This window comes from Rana temporaria, chromosome 4 (genome assembly GCF_905171775.1).
Source record: "Rana temporaria chromosome 4, aRanTem1.1, whole genome shotgun sequence".
Lineage (NCBI taxonomy): Eukaryota > Metazoa > Chordata > Amphibia > Anura > Ranidae > Rana > Rana temporaria.
This window is the reverse complement of record NC_053492.1, coordinates 316,755,485-316,774,918: the sequence shown is the minus strand read 5'-3', so window position 1 is coordinate 316,774,918 and position 19,434 is coordinate 316,755,485. Positions and strand designations below refer to the sequence as shown.

The following is a 19,434-nucleotide window of genomic DNA, read 5'->3' as shown; positions in this document are numbered from 1 at the left end:
CAGTCACAGTTTAGTGTTTATTTCTTAAACTGGATATATTTTGTTTATTATCACTGTATATCATTACATATGGGTTGTAGTAAGGTATTTGTACTTTATCTGGCATGTTGGGGTCTCAAGAAATGAGATAGGCCGTCAGTACTTCAGGTGTGATCAATTTTCAGATATTGGCACCATAGCTTGTGGACTCTAACTTTCACAAAGACCAAATAATATACCCCAATTTGTACTTATTTTTACCAAAGATATGTAGCAGTATACATTTTGGCCAAAATTTATGAAGAAAAAATACAAATTAGCGCATAAAAAACAAACGGTGATTAAATACCACACCAAATAAAGCTCTATTTGTGTGAAAAAAAGGACACAAATTTCATATGGGTACAGTGTTGTATGAGTAATTGTCATTCAAAATGTGAGAGCACCGAAAGCTGAAAATTGGTCTGGTTATTAAGGGGGTTTAAGTGCCCAGTTGTCAAGTGGTTAAAGTAATATTTAAAGTCCTTTTTTTTTTTTTTTTAATAATAAACCTATTACACTTACCTCTGTGCAGTGGTTTTTCACAGAGCAGCCCACATTCTCCTCTTTTTGGGTCTCTCGCCGGCACTCCCGGTCCCTCCCTCGTGCTGAGTGCCCCCACAGCAAGCAGCTTGCTATGGGGGCACCCGAGCCGAGCCACTGCTCTGTGTGTCCATTCAGGCATGAACGCGCGGCTCAACCCTGCCACCTCTCTCTCCTCATTGGGTCATTAACTTTGACAGAAACGGGAGCCAATGGTGCTTGCTGCTGTGTCTTAGACAATCTCAGGAGGGAGAATCTCGGACAGTGGAGTCTCTCGTGGAACATTGCTGGATTGAGATGGGGCTCGGGTAAGCATTAGGTGGGCTGCTGCACACAAGTTTTTTTTTTTTTTTTTTCTTAATGCATAGAATGCACTGAGATAAAAAACCTTCTGCCTTTATAACCACTTTAATGTGTAGTGTGTTCTCTCCAGAAAAAGGTAGAACTCTGGCTCTTTATGCTTTTATCTTCAGCATTTTGAATTTTTGATTAGGAAAAACAGTCACCAATTCTCTTTAACAAGGAAGATATGAGCTTCTTTTTTCTATTTCAGTTTTTGGGATGGTCTATTTTATCTGTATGTGAAATATTGGATTTTTTTGAATAGTATTATTTTTCTTCCTAGGTTTAACTGATGAAAAAGTGAAAGCATATCTGTCCCGCCACCCTCAGTTATTGGATGAGTTTGTATCAGAAAGCGTTGCTTCTGAAACTGTAGAAAAATGGATGAAGAAAAAAAATAAAAATGAAGGTGAGATTTGGTTTTGTTTTTTTTCAATGTGCTTTTTATTCAGAAGGGACCAAATCAAGCTTTGAAAAGCTTATAAACGGCTGCAGGCACTTGTTTTGGTGTTCTTGGGAATGTTATTGCACCTGTGCTGTTTTTCCTGAGTTACTGTATGTTAAACACTGGCTGCAGATGACTATGGGTAAAGTTTCTAGCAGCATTTACAGACATTTAGACTCAAAACACAATTTTGCGTGAGATGTGCGTTGCCATAATTCAAGTGTTAACATTCAGTACATTAGTGCTTGATGGCGCCATTCATTTTGAATTGCTTCATGCTCTGAAACATTGCAACGCAGCTTTGACACTTGCATTGCGGTGCCCCATAACCCACAGTAAGGCACTACGTCGGGGTGCACTGTGTCAGAAAAATTGCTGCATGTCAGTTTTTTGGTCCATTCATGTGTGTTTGCAGCCCATGTAGAATGAATGAGCTGCATTAATACAATATACAGGAATGAACAGGTCTGACGGGGCCTATGGCAGAAACCCCAAAAAATGATTTTAATGTTTTTATTGATCTAATAACTGTTTTTGTTAACAGCAAATGTATATAATGCTTGCTGAGCTCTGTTCAACCTACTGTGAATAGAAACCAACCAAGCTGAAAATTAAGTGTTGCTGCAGCTTATGGGCAAGTCCAGCTCAAATATAACAGTGTTTACTGCATATCCAATCACAATAGAAATGCTTTCTAAGGCTCCATTCACACTTGTGCAACTTGTCATGCCAATCTGGACATCATAGTGACATGACAAGTCATTCCCCATGTTTTCCAATGATAACCATTCATATATGCACATCTTGGGCTCCATACACACGGTCGGTTTGGTCCGATGAGAATGAACCGAAGTTCATTTTCATCGGACCAAACCGACCGTGTGTATAGGCTATCGGTCTGTTTTCTTTCGGTCCAAAATTTTAAAACATGCTTCAAAACCGAACCGATGGACCGCTGCCCCATCGGACCAAACCGTTGGTTAGTACAGAAAAGCATCGGTTCAAAACCTGCGCATGCTCAGAATCAAGTCGACACATGCTTGGAAGCATTGAACTTCGTTTTTTTCAGCACGTCGTGTGTTTTACGTCACCGCGTTCTGACCAATGGCGGATCCAGGGGGGGGGGGCAACAGGGCAATTCCCCCCCCCCCCCCCCCCCCCCCCCCCCCCCCCCCCCGAGGCAATCATGTCACATTGGCTTTAAAAAAAAAAAAAAACTTTTTTTTTTTTTTTTTTTTACTATTTTTTTTTAAACTGCTTTGTGGCAACGGCGGATCCAGGGGGGGGGGTGGGATGGCAATTGCTTCCCCCCGAGGCAATCATGTCACATTGGCTTTAAAAAAAAAAAACGGCGGCAACGGCGGATCCAGGGGGGGGGGGGCAACATGGAAACATGGCAACATGGCAATTGCTCTCCCCCCCGAGGCAATCATGTCACATTGGCTTTTAAACTGCTTTGCGGTGCCTGCAGCTCCCGCTGCCGAGTCTCTAACTCTCTCTCCCTCTCTCATCACCAGGGCTGGTAGGCTGCCTGTCCTTAGGCTGCTTTGAGCTGTAGCTGACTGCAGCACTCCCCTCTCTCCTGCGTGTATGACATCGGGCATCTCTCGCTGTGTGTGAGAGCTGGATCTGTGTTCGGCTGTGCTGCCTGTGCTAGACCTGCTCGTGTGATAGTAGATGGAGATGGAACACTGATTGAATCAGTGTTTTGTCTATCACACAAGCCCGTCTAGGGGGGACTTTGCTAGAGCCGAACACAGACCTACAGCTCCTGTTTGTTCCATGACACACGTCGGGAGAGGAGATACCTGCTGTGTGTGATCGAAGCAATGCCATGGTGAGTGCCATGCACAGTGTGGCTGCATTAATAGACAAAAGTGGGGCTGCATTCATATACAGAAGTGGGACTGCATGTATATACAAAAGTGGGACTGCATTGATATACAAAAGTGGGACTGCATTCATAGACACAAGTGGGGCTGCATTCATAGACAAAAGTGGGGCTGCATTCATAGACAAAAGTGGGGCTGCATTCATAGACAAAAGTGGGGCTGCATTCATATACAAAAGTGGGTCTGCATTGATATACAAAAGTGGGTCTGCATTGATATACAAAAGTGGGTCTGCATTGATATACAAAAGTGGGACTGCATTAATATACAAAAGTGGGACTGAATTTATACACAAAGGTGGGGCTGCATTCATATGCACAGTGAGGCTGCAATGGTGGGCACTGATGAGGCTGCATTGATCTCTTGTACCATGCCTGCAGTCTCTGACCATCTCTTATACCACGTCTGCAGTCTCTGACCATCCCTTGTACCATGCCTGCAGTCTCTGACCATCTCTTATACCACGTCTGCAGTCTCTGACCATCCCTTGTACCATGCCTGCAGTCTCTGACCATCTTTTATACCACGTCTGCAGTCTCTGACCATCCCTTGTACCATGCCTGCAGTCTCTGACCATCTCTTATACCACGTCTGCAGTCTCTGACCATCCCTTGTACCACGTCTGCAGTCTCTGACCATCCCTTGTACCACGTCTGCAGTCTCTGACTATCCCTTGTACCACGTCTGCAGTCTCTGACCATCTCCTGTACCACGTCTGCAGTCTCTGACCATCTTTTATACCACTTCTGCAGTCTCTGACCATCCCTTGTACCATGCCTGCAGTCTCTGACCATCCCTTGTACCACGTCTGCAGTCTCTGACCATTTCTTGTACCACGTCTGCAGTCTCTGACCATCCCTTGTACCACGTCTGAAGTCTCTGACCATCCCTTGTACCACGTCTGCAGTCTCTGACCATCCCTTGTACCACGTCTGCAGTCTCTGACCATCTCCTGTACCACGTCTGCAGTCTCTGACCATCTCCTGTACCACGTCTGCAGTCTCTGACCATCTCTTGTACCATGTATGCAGTCTCTGACCATCTCTTGTATCATGTCTGCATTCTCTGACTATCTCTTGTACCATGTCTGCAGTCTCTGACCATCTCTTGTACCATGTCTGCAGTCTCTGACCATCTCTTGTACCATGTCTGCAGTCCCTGACAATCGTCTACAAACTATGGGATAGATTTATGGCATTTATATTTAAATATTTTTTACTAGTGATGGCGGCGATCATTGATTTTTTAGCGGTACTGCAACATTGCAGCGGACACATCGGACACCTAATTGAGTTCTGTAAGCAACACCTTATTTTCTGGCAGTGCCCCTCCCGAGACTAGACTCTGGATCCGCCCTTGGTTCTGACCCGATCGGATTTTGAACTGATAGTGTGTACACACATCAGACCATCAGGCCACTTCAGCGGTGAACCGATGAAAACGGTCCGTCGGACCATTCTCATCGGTTTTGTCCGACCGTGTGTACAGGGCCTTAAAGTTGCAGCGACTTTAAAGTAGTTCATGCACTACTTTGGTCTGAATTTCATGCAGCTTGATGGCCATAGACTTCAATGTTAACTCTCAAAAGTGGCATGAAAGTCGTACCTGATTGTTCTACAATGCAACAGTTGTGCAAGTCGTACATGTGTGAATGGAGCCTTAACTTGCCGACCAGCCGAGGCCGATATATGGCGGAAGGTCGGCTTGGTTGTGCAAATCCCCGTATCGGTACGGCGGCTCGTTTAAGAGCTATAGCGGGCACACGCGTGTGTCACCAGAGCTGATGCGTGGGGCTGGCAGCCACCACATCCGCCGGCCACCCGCGATCGCTCCTCAGAGAGGCACAACGGATCCCCATTCTGTCAGGGGAGTACATTGTCAGTTCCTAGTGATTAGGAATCTCTCTCTCTCTCTCTCTCTCTCTCTCTCTCTCTCTCTCTCTCTCTCTCCCCCCACAGTTAGAAACGCCTCCATAGGGAACACTTAACCCCTTCCCTGCCAGTGTCATTTATACAGTAATCAGTGCATTTTTATAGCACTGATCGCTGTATAGATGTCACTGGTCCCAAAAGGTGTCCGATTTGTCCACCTCAATGTTGTAGTGCCCACTAAAAATTGCTGATCACCACCATTACCATTAAAATATATATATATATATATATATATATATATATATATATATATATATATATATAATATAAAAATGCCATAAATCTATCCCCTATTTTGTAAATGTTATATCTTTTTGCGCAAACCAATCAAATCAATAAACGCTTATTGCATTTTTTTTTTATAAAAATATGTAGTAGGAGACTAGCCTAAACTGATGAAGACATTTTTTTTTTTACATTTTTTTTTTTTTTAGATTTATTATAGCAATTGTTGCAAGTCTACTTGCTCCCCATTACTTGGGTTTCTCATTTTAAATAGGAATCTAGGAATCTATATCCAGAAAGATCTATATCAATATATAAAATATGAATGCCACAGTAGGTATTCATATTTGATATATTGATGTCCAGTCATTGACACTTTTTCATTATTAACACATGCACTTTATTCATATAGCGGCATCTCTATTTTTACTCACATACATTTTTTGTTTAGCACAGCTGTCGTTTTGCTCACCTGAAGAGTAACCTCCTTGGTGAATTTCTCCTTTTATAGGTTTTTAGTGCAAAATAGTGTATTATACCCATGTAGCGGTTAAAACAGGTATTCACACTTAGTGTTTAAAGTATGTAAAAAGTTCGGAAACAAACTTAAAAAACCTTTTAGTCGTGACACTGCTTCAAAACAAATGTGTCAACCTTCAATATAGTGCATGTGCTTTGTGTATTATTAAGTTACCCCACTTAATCCACAAAATAATCAGGTTCAAACAATTCTACTTGTCAGTTCTATCATTCGCTGACCATATAAATTGATCATATCTAGATAGTTTATAAATCACAAAGTGCATAAACACATTTAATCATAAAGGATTAATCGTGGAAAAGCGTATAATTGCATTATTGTTAAATTTCAGAGATTTTCTCACCGCTCCAGGTGAGCCCCGTGAGCAATCAAGGGCAGTTGAGCTACCAAGGTCCTGGCGGTGCTTGTAGTAATAGCAAAAAAGGAACAAAAACTGGATGGCCGCACTCCAAAATACTTAAAAAAGTTGTCTTTAATAATCAACTGTACACACACAGTCACTGCAACCAACAGAATACAGGATAGCCGACGCGTTTCGCACTTACAGCTAGTGCTTAATCATGGCTTGATTAAGCACTAGCTGTAAGTGCGAAACGCGTCGGCTATCCTGTATTCTGTTGGTTGCAGTGACTGTGTGTGTACAGTTGAATATTAAAGACAACTTTTTTAAGTATTTTGGAGTGCGGCCATCCAGTTTTTGTTCCTTTTTTGCTATTATTAAATTACAGTTTTGTGCAAAAAAGTGACAGCTTTTGAAGTACCGTATTTATCGGTGTATAACACGCACCCTAACTTAAGAGGGAAGTTTCAGTGAAAAAAACGTTCCACAGAACCCTGCGTATAACACGCAGGAACAGTTTACCCTCTATTTTCAGGGTAAAAAAGTGAGTGTTATACGCCAATAAATATAGTAGTTTGTGCTTGTCCAGATTCGAGTCGTGCCTATATAGCAATCAAGTTGACTTCAGTGCTCCCCTTCAGTTCCCCACTACCAGATCCTTACACCCCTGCAGGGATAAATCACATATAGTGAGTGTAGTGTCAGTCCTCTTGAGCGTCCATCTCTTCCTTGGCTCCACACGTGATGGGATATCCAGACCCTTGTGCTCCTCCAGAGATAAGCCGTTGTCAATAGGTTAGCTTATAGTTGTTACTTCCTCCGTGGTAACCCACAGAATACCCTCGTAGTGTAAATCCAGATGGTTTTATTAGAATCTTTTTAAAAGCACTTGACGCAGTCAAGTGCATAAACTGGCACAGTTTACGAGGTAGTTACTCTTCAGGTGACGGTAGCATTTTTCACTTTTATATAAAGTACACTCATCTGGGGATAGTGAACCATCAAAGGAACGCTCTCCAGGTGAAGGACAGCGCCACCCACCCCTATATCTAAACATTTCTAACACTGGTACTCTGATTGGAGCTCCTTGGGGGAGGCAACGGCCCATATTTTGCCTAAGCGTGGGATTTAATACATATTATTCCACTCCTAGTGTGGCTAGGTTAACTCTGCATCTTCCGCTGTCTAAAGTTGGGCTGGCTTTTCCTGGTTTTAAGAATCACTACTCGACGGATGTACTCATTACAGTCTGGTGGTAGTTTGCTTAGGCGAATGCTAACCCTGCATTGAATTTGGAGGAGGCACTACTGGGAGGCACTACTGGGCTCCTACTCGAAGCAATTTATAGGGGACCCCCGATCCAATAAAAATATTATTTTTCCATGAACATCATGGTGCTGGTGTGGTGACAGGTTACTGCAGCCCTGAGTGAACTAAGGATTATATCTACTCACATCCCCCCTCTACCACATTTAGGGTCTACGCCGGACCCAGTTTGGAATCAAAACTTGACGGCATATTATGCCTGAAGGACGTCTTCTTTCTTTTGATGAGCTGAGATATCAATTTCTGTTACCCTCCTGTATGTTCTTTAGGTTCCTGCAGCTTTCAAATGCCAATTGACTGATAATCAGCACTGATATGTGCTTTGAACGCATCCCAGATGGTGCCGGGTAAGAAATAAATAACCCACTCACATTTAAAAGTGCCCGCAGACCGGCACCAAGTACATCCAGCAAACTGTTGCAAACTCCTTATAAATCTACATCTAAGGCATTTGCAACAGTTTTCCGGAATGTACTTAGAGCTGGTCTGAAGACAGTTTTAAATGTGAGTGGGCAATTTTTTTATGGATTTTATACCCGCCATCTTGATCGGTTGTCATGAGGTGATCTGGGGCCTCACTACTCCGCCGGGAGCCTGAACCTGTACTTAGGATTTCTGGTTTGTCGTCACACAGAGGATTGGTGAGCGGTTGTTTAAACCAACATCCTCCTTGGCACAGTACAGACACTGCATGCAGACACCTATTCCTCTTTCTAGTGTCAGAGGATGCTTGTTTGGAACTGCCACCTTTAGCAGTTTTCCTTACAAACTACTACCTAACAGAATATACTAGATCATTACTGTCTCAATTTTGCTCTATTAAACCTAATTTCTTTACAAATGAACCCAACGTTTTCTAGCAGAAGACGCTAGTACTCTTCAACGCTACAGAACTTGGTTCATTTTGTTTACCTTTCAACTGTGTTCATGGCCCAGAAGAAGCTGAGAACTTGACAAACCTTCTGACGCGTACCTTGGAGGTGAGCCTGACTGGCAGAGGGAGACCTTTCATACAACCCTGATTCCAGAGTTACTGGAGTTTGGGACAGTGACCGTAGGAGCACAGTGAGGTATGAGTGCCTGCTGGGCTCTCTTAGACTGGGGATGAAGACCGCTGGTGGAGACAGGAGCTGGCTTGGATGCTGAGGATCAGGTCAGCGGGTGCAGAGCAGGTCAGCGGATGCAGGTGCGCCAGAGAGCAACAGGTGTGCGCAGAAGCGGATACCTGCAGCTGGCAAAGACAGAAACCGGCTTGGAAGCTGAGGATGTAGGTCAGCGGATGCAGGTGTGCCAAGCAGCAACAGGCGAACGCAGATGCTAGCAGCAGAAGGGAGCAAGGTCAGACTAGCCAGGTAATACACAGCGGATCAAAAAACAGGCAGAAGCGGCAGGCAAAGGATGGTCCGTGTTCAGGCTGGATCAGAATCGGAGACTCGGGCAGACAGATGAGCAAGGTCAAGGAAGTCAAAGGTCAGGACTGGAGATGGCTGCGAGGTCAGGGAGCCGGGTCAAAGCAAGATCAAATGCAGGTTCAGCATCAGGTCAAGGGATAAGCTGCAGATCAAACCGCAAGGAACTGAACAGCAGAAGCCCCTTTTTAAAGGCCACTGTGCGCCAAGGCAGCGTCACTGTGCGCATATGCACGATATCCGTGGTCTGCGTATTGGCGCACGTCTGGTTACTGCTAGAAGCCTGTTGGCAGGGATGTGCCCGAGCCCTGTTGCGGGTCTAAGAGCCGTGTGTCCATGACACCTTTTCTCCTCCCTCTCAGTGCCCATGCTGTGAGCATATTGATTCATTTTTTTTTATAAACTTACAGTTGCTAAATTGTGAAGGTTCTCACTTCTATTGTATTGAAACTCCGCAGTAGGGTTTAAGAGTGCTGTGAGTATCCACATATTTAAAATTGTGATAATACATTCAACTTGTTTATCACTACTGCTGTGTCTATTTCTGGTAAAAATCCACAGCCATACGACAGTATTTTCTACTTGTGTCCTTAAGTGTTTGCAGTGATTTTTAGCTAGCCAGGTGTGCCAGAGGGGCTGAGGTCATTCTACGAGTTTAGGCGCAGAACCTAGGACCCAAAAATTACTAACGGCTCCTTCGGGGGTGGCGCTACATGTGTAATAAGAATATGGGGATGAGAATGATGGAGTTGCATTGTTGCGAGGGATGAGGATTTTGAACACATTTGAACTTTTCTCAATGGTTCTCATACCTCATTTATTTGAAACTTGTAATACTTATTTAATTTTTGTTCTGAGTAAAAATATTTTATTAAAAAATAAACAAGGAAGGTATACACTTCTGAGATGGCAATCCGGCCCTGGAGATCTGAAAAAAAAAAGCAAGCAGTCACAAAGTGCAGTATGTGACTTTATTCCATCAATAATAAATAAAATAATATATACACTCACAAGTGAAAGAGTTGAAAATGTATCACTCTGAGAGTCATGAGGAAATCAAGTGATTTTTTTTTCCTGCAACCCGTTATATTACCTGAGCCCAATCTGGATCCAGTGATGTGCACAAAAGCAGAGGCTCTTTTGGGTCTCTCTTCCTCCTCATTGGCTTTGACAGCAGCATGAGCCAATAGCTCATGATGGTGTCTATCACAGACAGTGAGGAGAGAGTGATGGTGGGCCACAGAGCCAGCTGGGGAGCAAGCACGCACAGGGATTACACAGATTGTGTAAATGTAACGTGTTTGTTTTTTGTTTTTTTAATGTTCCTATATAAGCACTTTAAGGCATCAGTTCACCCTTTGGAACATGGTAGATGTTCCACTTACCGTATTTATCTTCGTATAGTGTGCCTTGGCGTATAGCGCGCACCCCCAACCTGGAAGGGAAATTTCCTAAAAAAAAGAAAATACCTACAGTTTGAATGCCCCTCGTCAGTGTCTTGCCCGGCGTCCATCGGCGGCCTTGTCCGGTCCGGCGTCCGTCTGCGGCCCTGGTGGTGTCCTCCCTGCTTCTCCCGCGCTGTTTCTGAGTCGATCCCTGCTTCCCGCGCTGTGTTTGAACGCCGCCGCCGACATATACCGAGCTCAGTACACTCAGGCACGCTCTGCTCCTTTCGCATAAAGGCTAGGAAGCGGCACAGGGCGTGACCGCGAGGGGAGCCGAGCCTGGCCGAGTGTACCCGAGTGTACTGCGCTCGGTATATGTCAGTGGCGGCATTCAAACACAGTGCGGGGATCAGCGTATATCGCGCACCCACGATTTTCCCCTCATTTTAAGGGGGAAAAAGTGTGCGATATACGCCGATAAATATGGTATATTTAGGGTGAAACATGTAACACGTTCCAGCAGCCTCTCCACCCTCCCCAATGACAGTGGGTGGGCATCTTCTCCAGGTGCCCGCTGTGACTATTTAAAAATAACATGGCGCTGCGGGGCTCTACCCACCTGGCCACGTCGTTCATTCACAGTCCCGTGTGAATGAGAAACTGTAAGACCCCTTTCACACTGAGGCAGTTTTCAGGTGTTTTAGGGCTAAAAATAGCTCATATAAAGCACCTGAAAACTGTCTCTCCTTCCTACCCAGTGTAAAAAGCCCAAATGCTTTAGAAACGGGAAAAAAAGTCCTGCAAGCAGCATCTTTGGAAGCACTGCCCATTCATTCCATGAACGAAGCACTGCCCCAAAGTACCTGTAAAGCACTTTGGAAGCGTCGCAACATGGGCGGTTTTAACCGTTTCTTCGGCTGGTAGCGAGGGTTTAAAAAAGCCCCACTAGCGGCTGAAAAGCACAGCTAAAACAATGATAAAACTAGTGGCGCTTTAACGCTAACGAACAGCCACCCCAGTGTGAAAGGGGTCTTGGACCCAACAGCTGTCGGGTTGTAGTTTCAATGAGCTACCATGGCGCTGTTGAGCGCTCTGGTAGTGCATTCATTCTTCCTGTCGGTATGCATCTGCCTGGCTGTTTGAGGTATGATGCTGAGAAGTCTGTAGGAGTCCTGCATGGCACACCCAATCTGTTGATCATGGGTGCAATGCTTTCCAGGCTCCAAGTAAAAAAAAAATGCATATTTTTTTTTTTTACCTGCAAAAAGATGTGCATTTTATTATTTTATTTAAAAAAAAGGTGAACTTATCTTTCAATGGAAGTTACTGACAAGAACTATAATTAAGCTGTTAGAAGGCTGTCAACATGGTACAGCACTTCTATGAAGATCTGTATCTAACATCCCCAAACTGGAGCGACTAGTGTTTTAACCCTTTTGCTGACAGTTTTGGAATTTTTTGTACACGTTACAATTACACATATTACACATATATTACACATACTACTGAAGATTGGTTAAAAGCATAAATGTTATATTTTCTGAAAGCAGAGACCTTAGAGAATAAAGATGCATTTGCATGTCAACGCACCTTGCCTCTGTTTTAGATGCGAGAGCCCCAGCAGGGGCTCCTGTGATTAGCTGCCGGAAGCAACCCATGGAAATTAGCCCACTTAAATGTAATCAGTAATGCACTGAATGCAGACCCTGCACGACCAATTGTCCACACTGCATATGTGTTGTGGAAATGAGGGGAATTCATCAAAACTGGAGCAGAAAAAATCTGACAACCAATTAGCTTATGTTTCTGATTTTCAAAGCTCAACTGAACAATTTGAAGATATAAGCAGATTGGTTACTATGCACAGCTACTGCAGACTCTGGTTGCTCCAGTTTTAATAACCCCCCCCCCCCCCCATAACACATCTTCTGTAAAGCTGACCTTAAACTACTTTCTGTATTAAGACCTTTTCAGACCAATGAGTTGCAGTAATGTGCATTAAAATGCACATTTTACTAAGCATTGCTGCAGCACACAAAATTAATTGCAGTTCATTGCACTGGTATTCATTTTGAATGGCACTACAATGGTAATAAAAAGCACACTACAATAAACCTGCAACATTTTGTACACCACAACACACATATGAGAGCATTCTGTCGTTGTGGGGTGCTACCTTGAAGAAAATGGCACCTGCCTATTTTTTAGTGCACCAAGGTCTAGCAATCATTAAGGATACGTTCACCTCTGGGAACATGTCACATGTTCGACCCACTCGCTGTTCCCTCCTCACCCTGTGACAGAAGTACGGGGTGAAGTTCCCCTACTAGGTGTCACTTTTTGAAAACGGCACTGCCATGTGGGGCTCCGGCCACACAGCCGCGTCATTTATCCACAAAGCTCTGTGTGTGAATGAACTACAAGCCAGACATAGGGCAGCACAGTGGTGCAGTGAGTAGCACTTTCGCCTAGCAGCAAAAGGGTCGCTGGTTCGAATCCCGACCACGGCACCATCTGCCTGTTTGCATGTTCTCCCTGTGCATGCGTGGGTTTCCTCCGGGTACTCCGGTTTCCCCCCACACTCCAAAGACATGCTGGTAGGTAAATTGGATCTTGTCCAAATTGGCCCAGTATATATATGTATGACTGTGTGTCCCAAGCGTGTCACGATCCTATGGGGTAAAATGACCGCACCAGCCAAGCAGACTCTGGCTGGAAAAAGCGCCCAGAGGCGATTCAGTTCGCATGAGTTGCGCTATACATTCATTCATTCATTCACATCCTTTGTGGTTGTCAGCTTGTAGTTCTCAATGAACTACCATGGCACTGTTGAACACTGGAAGTTCATTGAGTCTTCCTGTCAGTGTAAAACTGCCTGGTCGTATGATGCACAGGGCAGACAACATACACTGACAGTCCGCAGGAGACCTGCATGGCTTCAGCGATCTGCTGATCGCTGGTGCAATGCTTTCCAGGCTTTAAAAAAAATAGTAAATGCACCTGCAAACAAACATGCATTTATTATTATTTTTTAACAAGTAAACTTATCCTTTAAGCACAGGTGCCCTTGTGCAGCCCTTTTGACGTGTTGGGGGCTTCAAATGTGGTCCTTTTGTATTTACAAAGTTGATTAGTTTTGAGCTAAATGTTATCTGCTGCACTCAGATCATATACATTACGGATCTGAACCCAGTGTATTGTATGCTCATGAACCGTTCACCAATTCAGCCCCGTAAGTTTTTACCCCCTTAATGACCAGGCCATTTTTTGCATTACGACACTGTCGCTTTAACTGACAAACACAATTGATGTCCTTTTTATCCCCACAAATAGAGCTTTCTTTTGGTGGTATTTGATCAACTCTGTGTTTTTTTTGTTTTTGTTTTTTTTATAGCGCAAAAAATAATAATTTTTTTGAAAAATCTTTTTTTTACTTTCTGCTATAGAACATATCCAATAAAAAAAAAAATCTTCCTCAATTTTAGGTCAATATGTATTTTGCTACATATGTCTGGTAAAAAATCCCAATCTGTGTATATTGATTGGTTTTTGCGCAAAAGTTATAGTGTTCTAGAGCATGGGTGCTCAACCTGTGGCTCTCCAGCTGTTGCAAAACTACAATTCCCATAATGCCTCAGCCTTTGGGAGACATGCTTGTACCTGTCAGCGGCTTGCAATGCCTCATGGGAATTGTAGTTCCGCAACAGCTGGAGAGCCACAGGTTGAGCACCCATGTTCTAGAGCAACAACAAGGCGATAAACTTTATCTCCAGCTTCATATAGAGCTTACATGACCCGGTGTTTCTGTTCATCCCATGCATCGATACAGGCAGTTTAACTCAATGAATAACTCACTGTTAGGAAGACAGACAATGAATCCTTTCGAATGATGGAATAGGTAAAAAAAACGTAGCAGTTGTAAGCCACATGGAAGATGTTGGCATGAAAGGGTATACAGGGCTAATGAGAGAGAGAGAGAGACAGGAAGTGGATGGGAAATATAAAGAACTACGGTGAAAGAGAGAGTTCAGCTGGACAGAAGGGGACAAATCTTAAAGACACAGAGCAAGAATAAATCACATAGTGTAACTGTAACACAACATACAGCGTCTACAAAATAGTGGATGTGTTTTTGTAATTTTTTTTTTTTTACTTGTAATGGGGTGATCAGCAATTTTTAGCGGGACTGCGACATTGGGGCGGACAGATCGGACACCTAGCTAACACTTTTGACTAGTGACATTATTACAATAATCAGTGCTAAAAATATGCATTGACACTGTATAAATGACACTGGCAGGGAAGGGGTTAACATCAGGGGCGAGCAAAGGGTTTACTGTGTTCCCTCAGTGTGTTTCTAACTGTGGGGGGGATTGGCTCACTGCATGGACACTGGTTGGCTGCCTGACAGCACAGCGGTCTGCTTGTTTACATCAGCAGACAGCCGTTCTGTCTCTGTGGGGAATGAGACATTGTGTCCGCCGTTCCTGCTGATTGACTCCCCCTGTGGCCAAATGGCACGCAATCGTGCCCCTCAGTGGCTATTGGCAAAATCTTGTACAAGTATGTGATTCTGCGTAATAGAGCTGCCTCGTTGCATTATAGGTACGGCAGACGGTTGGGAAGTGGTTAATTTACAGTGCCATGTCATGCACTGGTTCTGAACTCTAATCTGTTCTATACATAAATGTGTGTGGTTGTGTATATGTATATTATACCATTTTTTTTTTACAAATTTTGAAGTATATATATATATATATTTTTAAATGCATTTCAACTTTCAATGCTTTTGTTCATTTATATTTGTTTTCACCCAGTAATTGAGCAAATCGCACACTTCCTGTCCCTGTGGACCAGTTTTTCTTTTTCTATAAGCTATTATCAAGAGATTGAGGGGAAAAAAAATTAGACAGATCTATGCACTCGGCTGAACTTTCATTTTGTTGCTGATGCCAATTAGTATAAGATGTTAGTTAGTGTTCTCAAAGTGGTTTTTCCACCCTGTCATATGCAACCAAATCATCAAGTTTATTACTGTTATTGCAATTCAATAATTGCAGGTTCACCTAAATATTTGGCATTTAATTTTTTACAGGTGATATCTCCACATTAAAGTGTATCTATAGCCCAAACATTTTTTTTCTCCTAGTTTCGATTAGAATGTGGAAGGATTAAAACCCTTGTCCGTTTTTGTTTATACTTGGGGCTCTGTTAGAGAGAATGCGATTTTTTTTTTTTTTTTTTTTTTTTTTTTTTTTTTCATTCTAACTGGGTTTATGGCAGAGTTTGAGATGTGTAGGGGCAATTTCAGGTCAAGAAGAGGCAGTTTTTAAATGGTTTTATGATAGCCAATTGGGATTAGAGATTGTCTCTTGAAAAATGCCCTGTAACTAAAAGGACAATAACTTAAATAATTTAAAGGACAAATTAGTAAAAACATATTGAAATTATTTTTAAGATTGCTATTGAATGTGTTTTTTGTGTAGTTTGTTCTTTCCTTCACATGACTATGTGTGTATGGTTATTTCTGGTTATTTCTTTATTTTTTTAACATTTTTTTTTAACTTTGGCTGGTGTCTCTTTTTTGACTTGCTCACACTGGAACAGTGTGCGAGAAACCTGCATTCTATGTGCAGTTTACAGCACCACGTTCAAAATGCACTGGGTGTGCGATCTGCTGTGAGTACCAATATCATTTTAATGAAACTCCAAACGCAGATCCCAAACTCTGTGCTGTTTGCCCTCCATGGATCTCATGTTGGTGCAGTGTGTTTGGGAAACGTATGTGCTACAAATCGCATCACCCTGAATCGCACAGGGAAGGGAACTATGGTTCTGTGCAGTTCAGGTTTGAACTGGCCCTCAGTGTCTTTAAAAATAGCTGTAAAAAAATTATATTAATTGTTTTCCACCCAGCCTATAGTAATGTAACGGCTGAGGAGATGATCGCTGTGACCAAATATAGCAATCACATTGTACATATTGGCTATCATTCATAGTCCTTCATTGTGCACTTTTATGATGATCTCTGTGATTGGTCACAGTGATCACATGGTACAGAAAGGACCAACCACAGTGCACCATACCATGTGATAGCTGTGGCAAAATAGAGCTATTCCAATAGTACATACTGTAAGGGGTATTGCTTAGAGCAGTCATCATCCGTTATAAGCATTCATAGCGTTTAAAAAAAAAATCCGGATCACCTTCCCAGAGTAGTACAGTGTGAGTATAGTAAAACTGCACTGCTCTGGTCACAGTATGTTAAAAAAAAAAAAATATATATATATATATATATATATATATATATATGTGTGTGTGTATATATATATATATATGTGTATGTATGTGTGTGTATATATATATATATGTGTATGTATGTATGTGTGTGTGTGTGTATATATATATATATATATATATATATATATATATATATATATATATGTGTATATATGTATATATGTATATGTATATAATGTGTGTGTTTGTTATATTTTGTAGACTCCATAACATTCTTACAGACTAAATGATATACACTGATCTGAGATATTTTTTACCAAAGAAATGTAGCAGAATACATTTTAGCCTAAAATCATGAAGAAAGATTATGTATTTGCCAAATTTTATAACAAACGAAAAAGTGTTTTTTATTTTGAATAACTACATTTTTGGTCTTTTTTTATTTTTTTGCCAAGATGAAACAAAACCCCCCAAATGACCCAATTTTGGAAAGTAGACACCCCAAGCTATTAGCTGAGAGGAATGTTGAGTCCATGGAATATTTTATATTTTGCCACAAGTTGCGGGAAAATTACAAACTTTTTTTTTTTTTTGCACAAAGTTGTCACTAAATGATATATTGCTCAAACATGCCATTTGCATATGTGGAATTACACCCCAAAATACATTCTTCTCCTGAGTACGGGGATACCACATTTCTGGAACTTTTTAGGAGGCCTCAAAAACCAATCACCGCCTTCAGGATTTCTAAGGGCGCAAATTTTTGATTTCACTCCTCAATACCTATCACTGGGAGGGAGGACTGGGGATTAGCTGCGATGTATTGACCAGCATACAAATTACTTTGGTCCACAAAAGATCTATAGAGATCTTTCGTGAAAAACGGCGAATAAAAATCAAGTCCTGTAAAATCCTGAATTCCGGGTTGGCCAGTGAATGGGGGAAGTACGGATGCTGCAGAAGTGGTGGGTTTCCAATTAGGATTGGCGAATTCTGCAGGATGGGCATGAGGGGCCTGTCTTTCTCTTCTTCTTGGTGGCAGCGGGACACTACTTGTGTGTGCCACATCGCCAACTTGAACTGCACTTATGGGACTCTCCACATCACCAAGTGTTGCTGCAGTGCTGGATGTACGACCAGGGTGTACTAGGCCACTGGTGCTTGCCAGTTTACCAGAAGGATGAGCAGCACTAGTACTTTTCTGCTCCATACGAGAGCCCTGCGGTTCTTGCACCTCAACAGCAGCAGAAGAATGGGGTCGGTTACACCTGACCTTAGCAGGGACCTCAACTTCGTCGTCGGTGCCATCTGTCATGGAGCCGCTGTCGTCTACAGGATATTCTGAGCCTAAATCTGACAAATGAGTGACCTCCTCTTCACTATCTGTCATGCTCAGAAACATGTAGGCCTCTTCACCTTCGATTTTTCATTTTGGGCTCTAAATTTACTGGTACACTAGTAAGATTCACAGGTAAAAAAACACCTGACTGTCAGCAACAGTATAAAACGCTACAAAAAAAACTGTTGGCAATCGCATGGATCAGGCCTGACTCTGCGATTGCTGCAGTTATGTGTTTAGTGTTTTGTAAGTGACAGTATTCGATCGGTACTGCACTTGGCTGGGCGGAGGGGCAAAATGCAGGTGCTAGCAGGTATCTGGGCTGATCCCGCTAACACTGAATTTTTGGGAACCCTAAACTGCTGGGGATGCTAGTATTAGATCTGATCAGATATTGATCCGTTTAGATACTATACCACTAAGGGAGGTGTATGCTGTGGGTGTTGGCGCAACTGGCACTAATCTGACGCTGCTTGGGGCGATGCAGACTCTATCTGACACTAAACCTAACTGATATCACCCGCCGGGCGATCAGGAGGTTAAACCTTTATTGGGTAATAAATTATGGGTGCCCTTAACTAGGGGGCAATTAGGGGGTTAAAACCTTTATTAGGTAGTTTATGGGGTACCTGACGTTGTAAAAACCTGCGGGGGAAATAAATAACTGGCTACCTAGCATCACCCGCGACACTTATTACGGCGATCAGGAAATCGCAGCCATTAGTAGTAAAAAAAATTTTTTTTTTTTTTATAAAAATGCAATAAAACTATCCCCTATTTTGTAAACGCTATAATTTTTGCGCAAACCAACCGATAAACGCTAATTGCGATTTTTTTTTTTTTTTTTTTTTTTTACCAAAAATATGTAGAAGAATACCTATCGGCCTAAACTGAGGAAAATAACAATTATTTTTGGGGGATATTGATTACAGCAAAAAGTAAAAAAATAGATTTTTTTTTTTTAAATTGTCGCTCTATTTTTGTTTATAGCTCAAAAAATAAAAACCGCAGAGACGATCAAATACCACCAAAAGAAAGCTCTATTTGTGGGAAAAAAAAGGACGCCAATTTTGTTTGGGAGCCACGTCGCACGACCGCGCAATTGTCAGTTAAAGCGACGCAGTGCCGAATCGCAAAAAGGGGCCTGGTGCTTTACCTGCATTTTGGTCCGAGGCTTAAGTGGTTAAAGTGATGGTGTCGTATCGCAAAAAATGGCCTGGTCAGGAAGGGGTACATTCTTCTGGGGCTGAAGCGGTTAAGATGTACATTCAAGAGTCTTTTAAAAATATCCATACTCCCTGCAGTCACCACCTTATTGCCCTGACTGTGATAAAAACCCTGCACAGTTTAAGGTTAAACTCCTCCAATCTCATTGTGTGGCCCGGTGTCCCCGTACACTCCTTGAGATTAAATTGCTTTTTTTCCCTATGCTGGGATCACCGTTGAGGTATGTGTAGA

At 42.6% G+C, this 19,434-nt stretch overlaps 1 protein-coding gene across 3 annotated transcripts in view; it reads left to right on the top strand.

Annotated features, from left to right (window-relative positions):
* PDE10A (phosphodiesterase 10A) overlaps positions 1-19,434 on the top strand; it is a 361,988-nt gene that overhangs the window by 80,971 nt on the left and 261,583 nt on the right. For all 3 annotated transcript variants that reach the window (XM_040350636.1, XM_040350637.1, XM_040350635.1), the window contains exon 2: positions 1,187-1,312. In XM_040350636.1, coding sequence (XP_040206570.1) covers positions 1,187-1,312 — 126 coding nt within the window. The remainder of the gene's footprint in view (positions 1-1,186; positions 1,313-19,434) is intronic.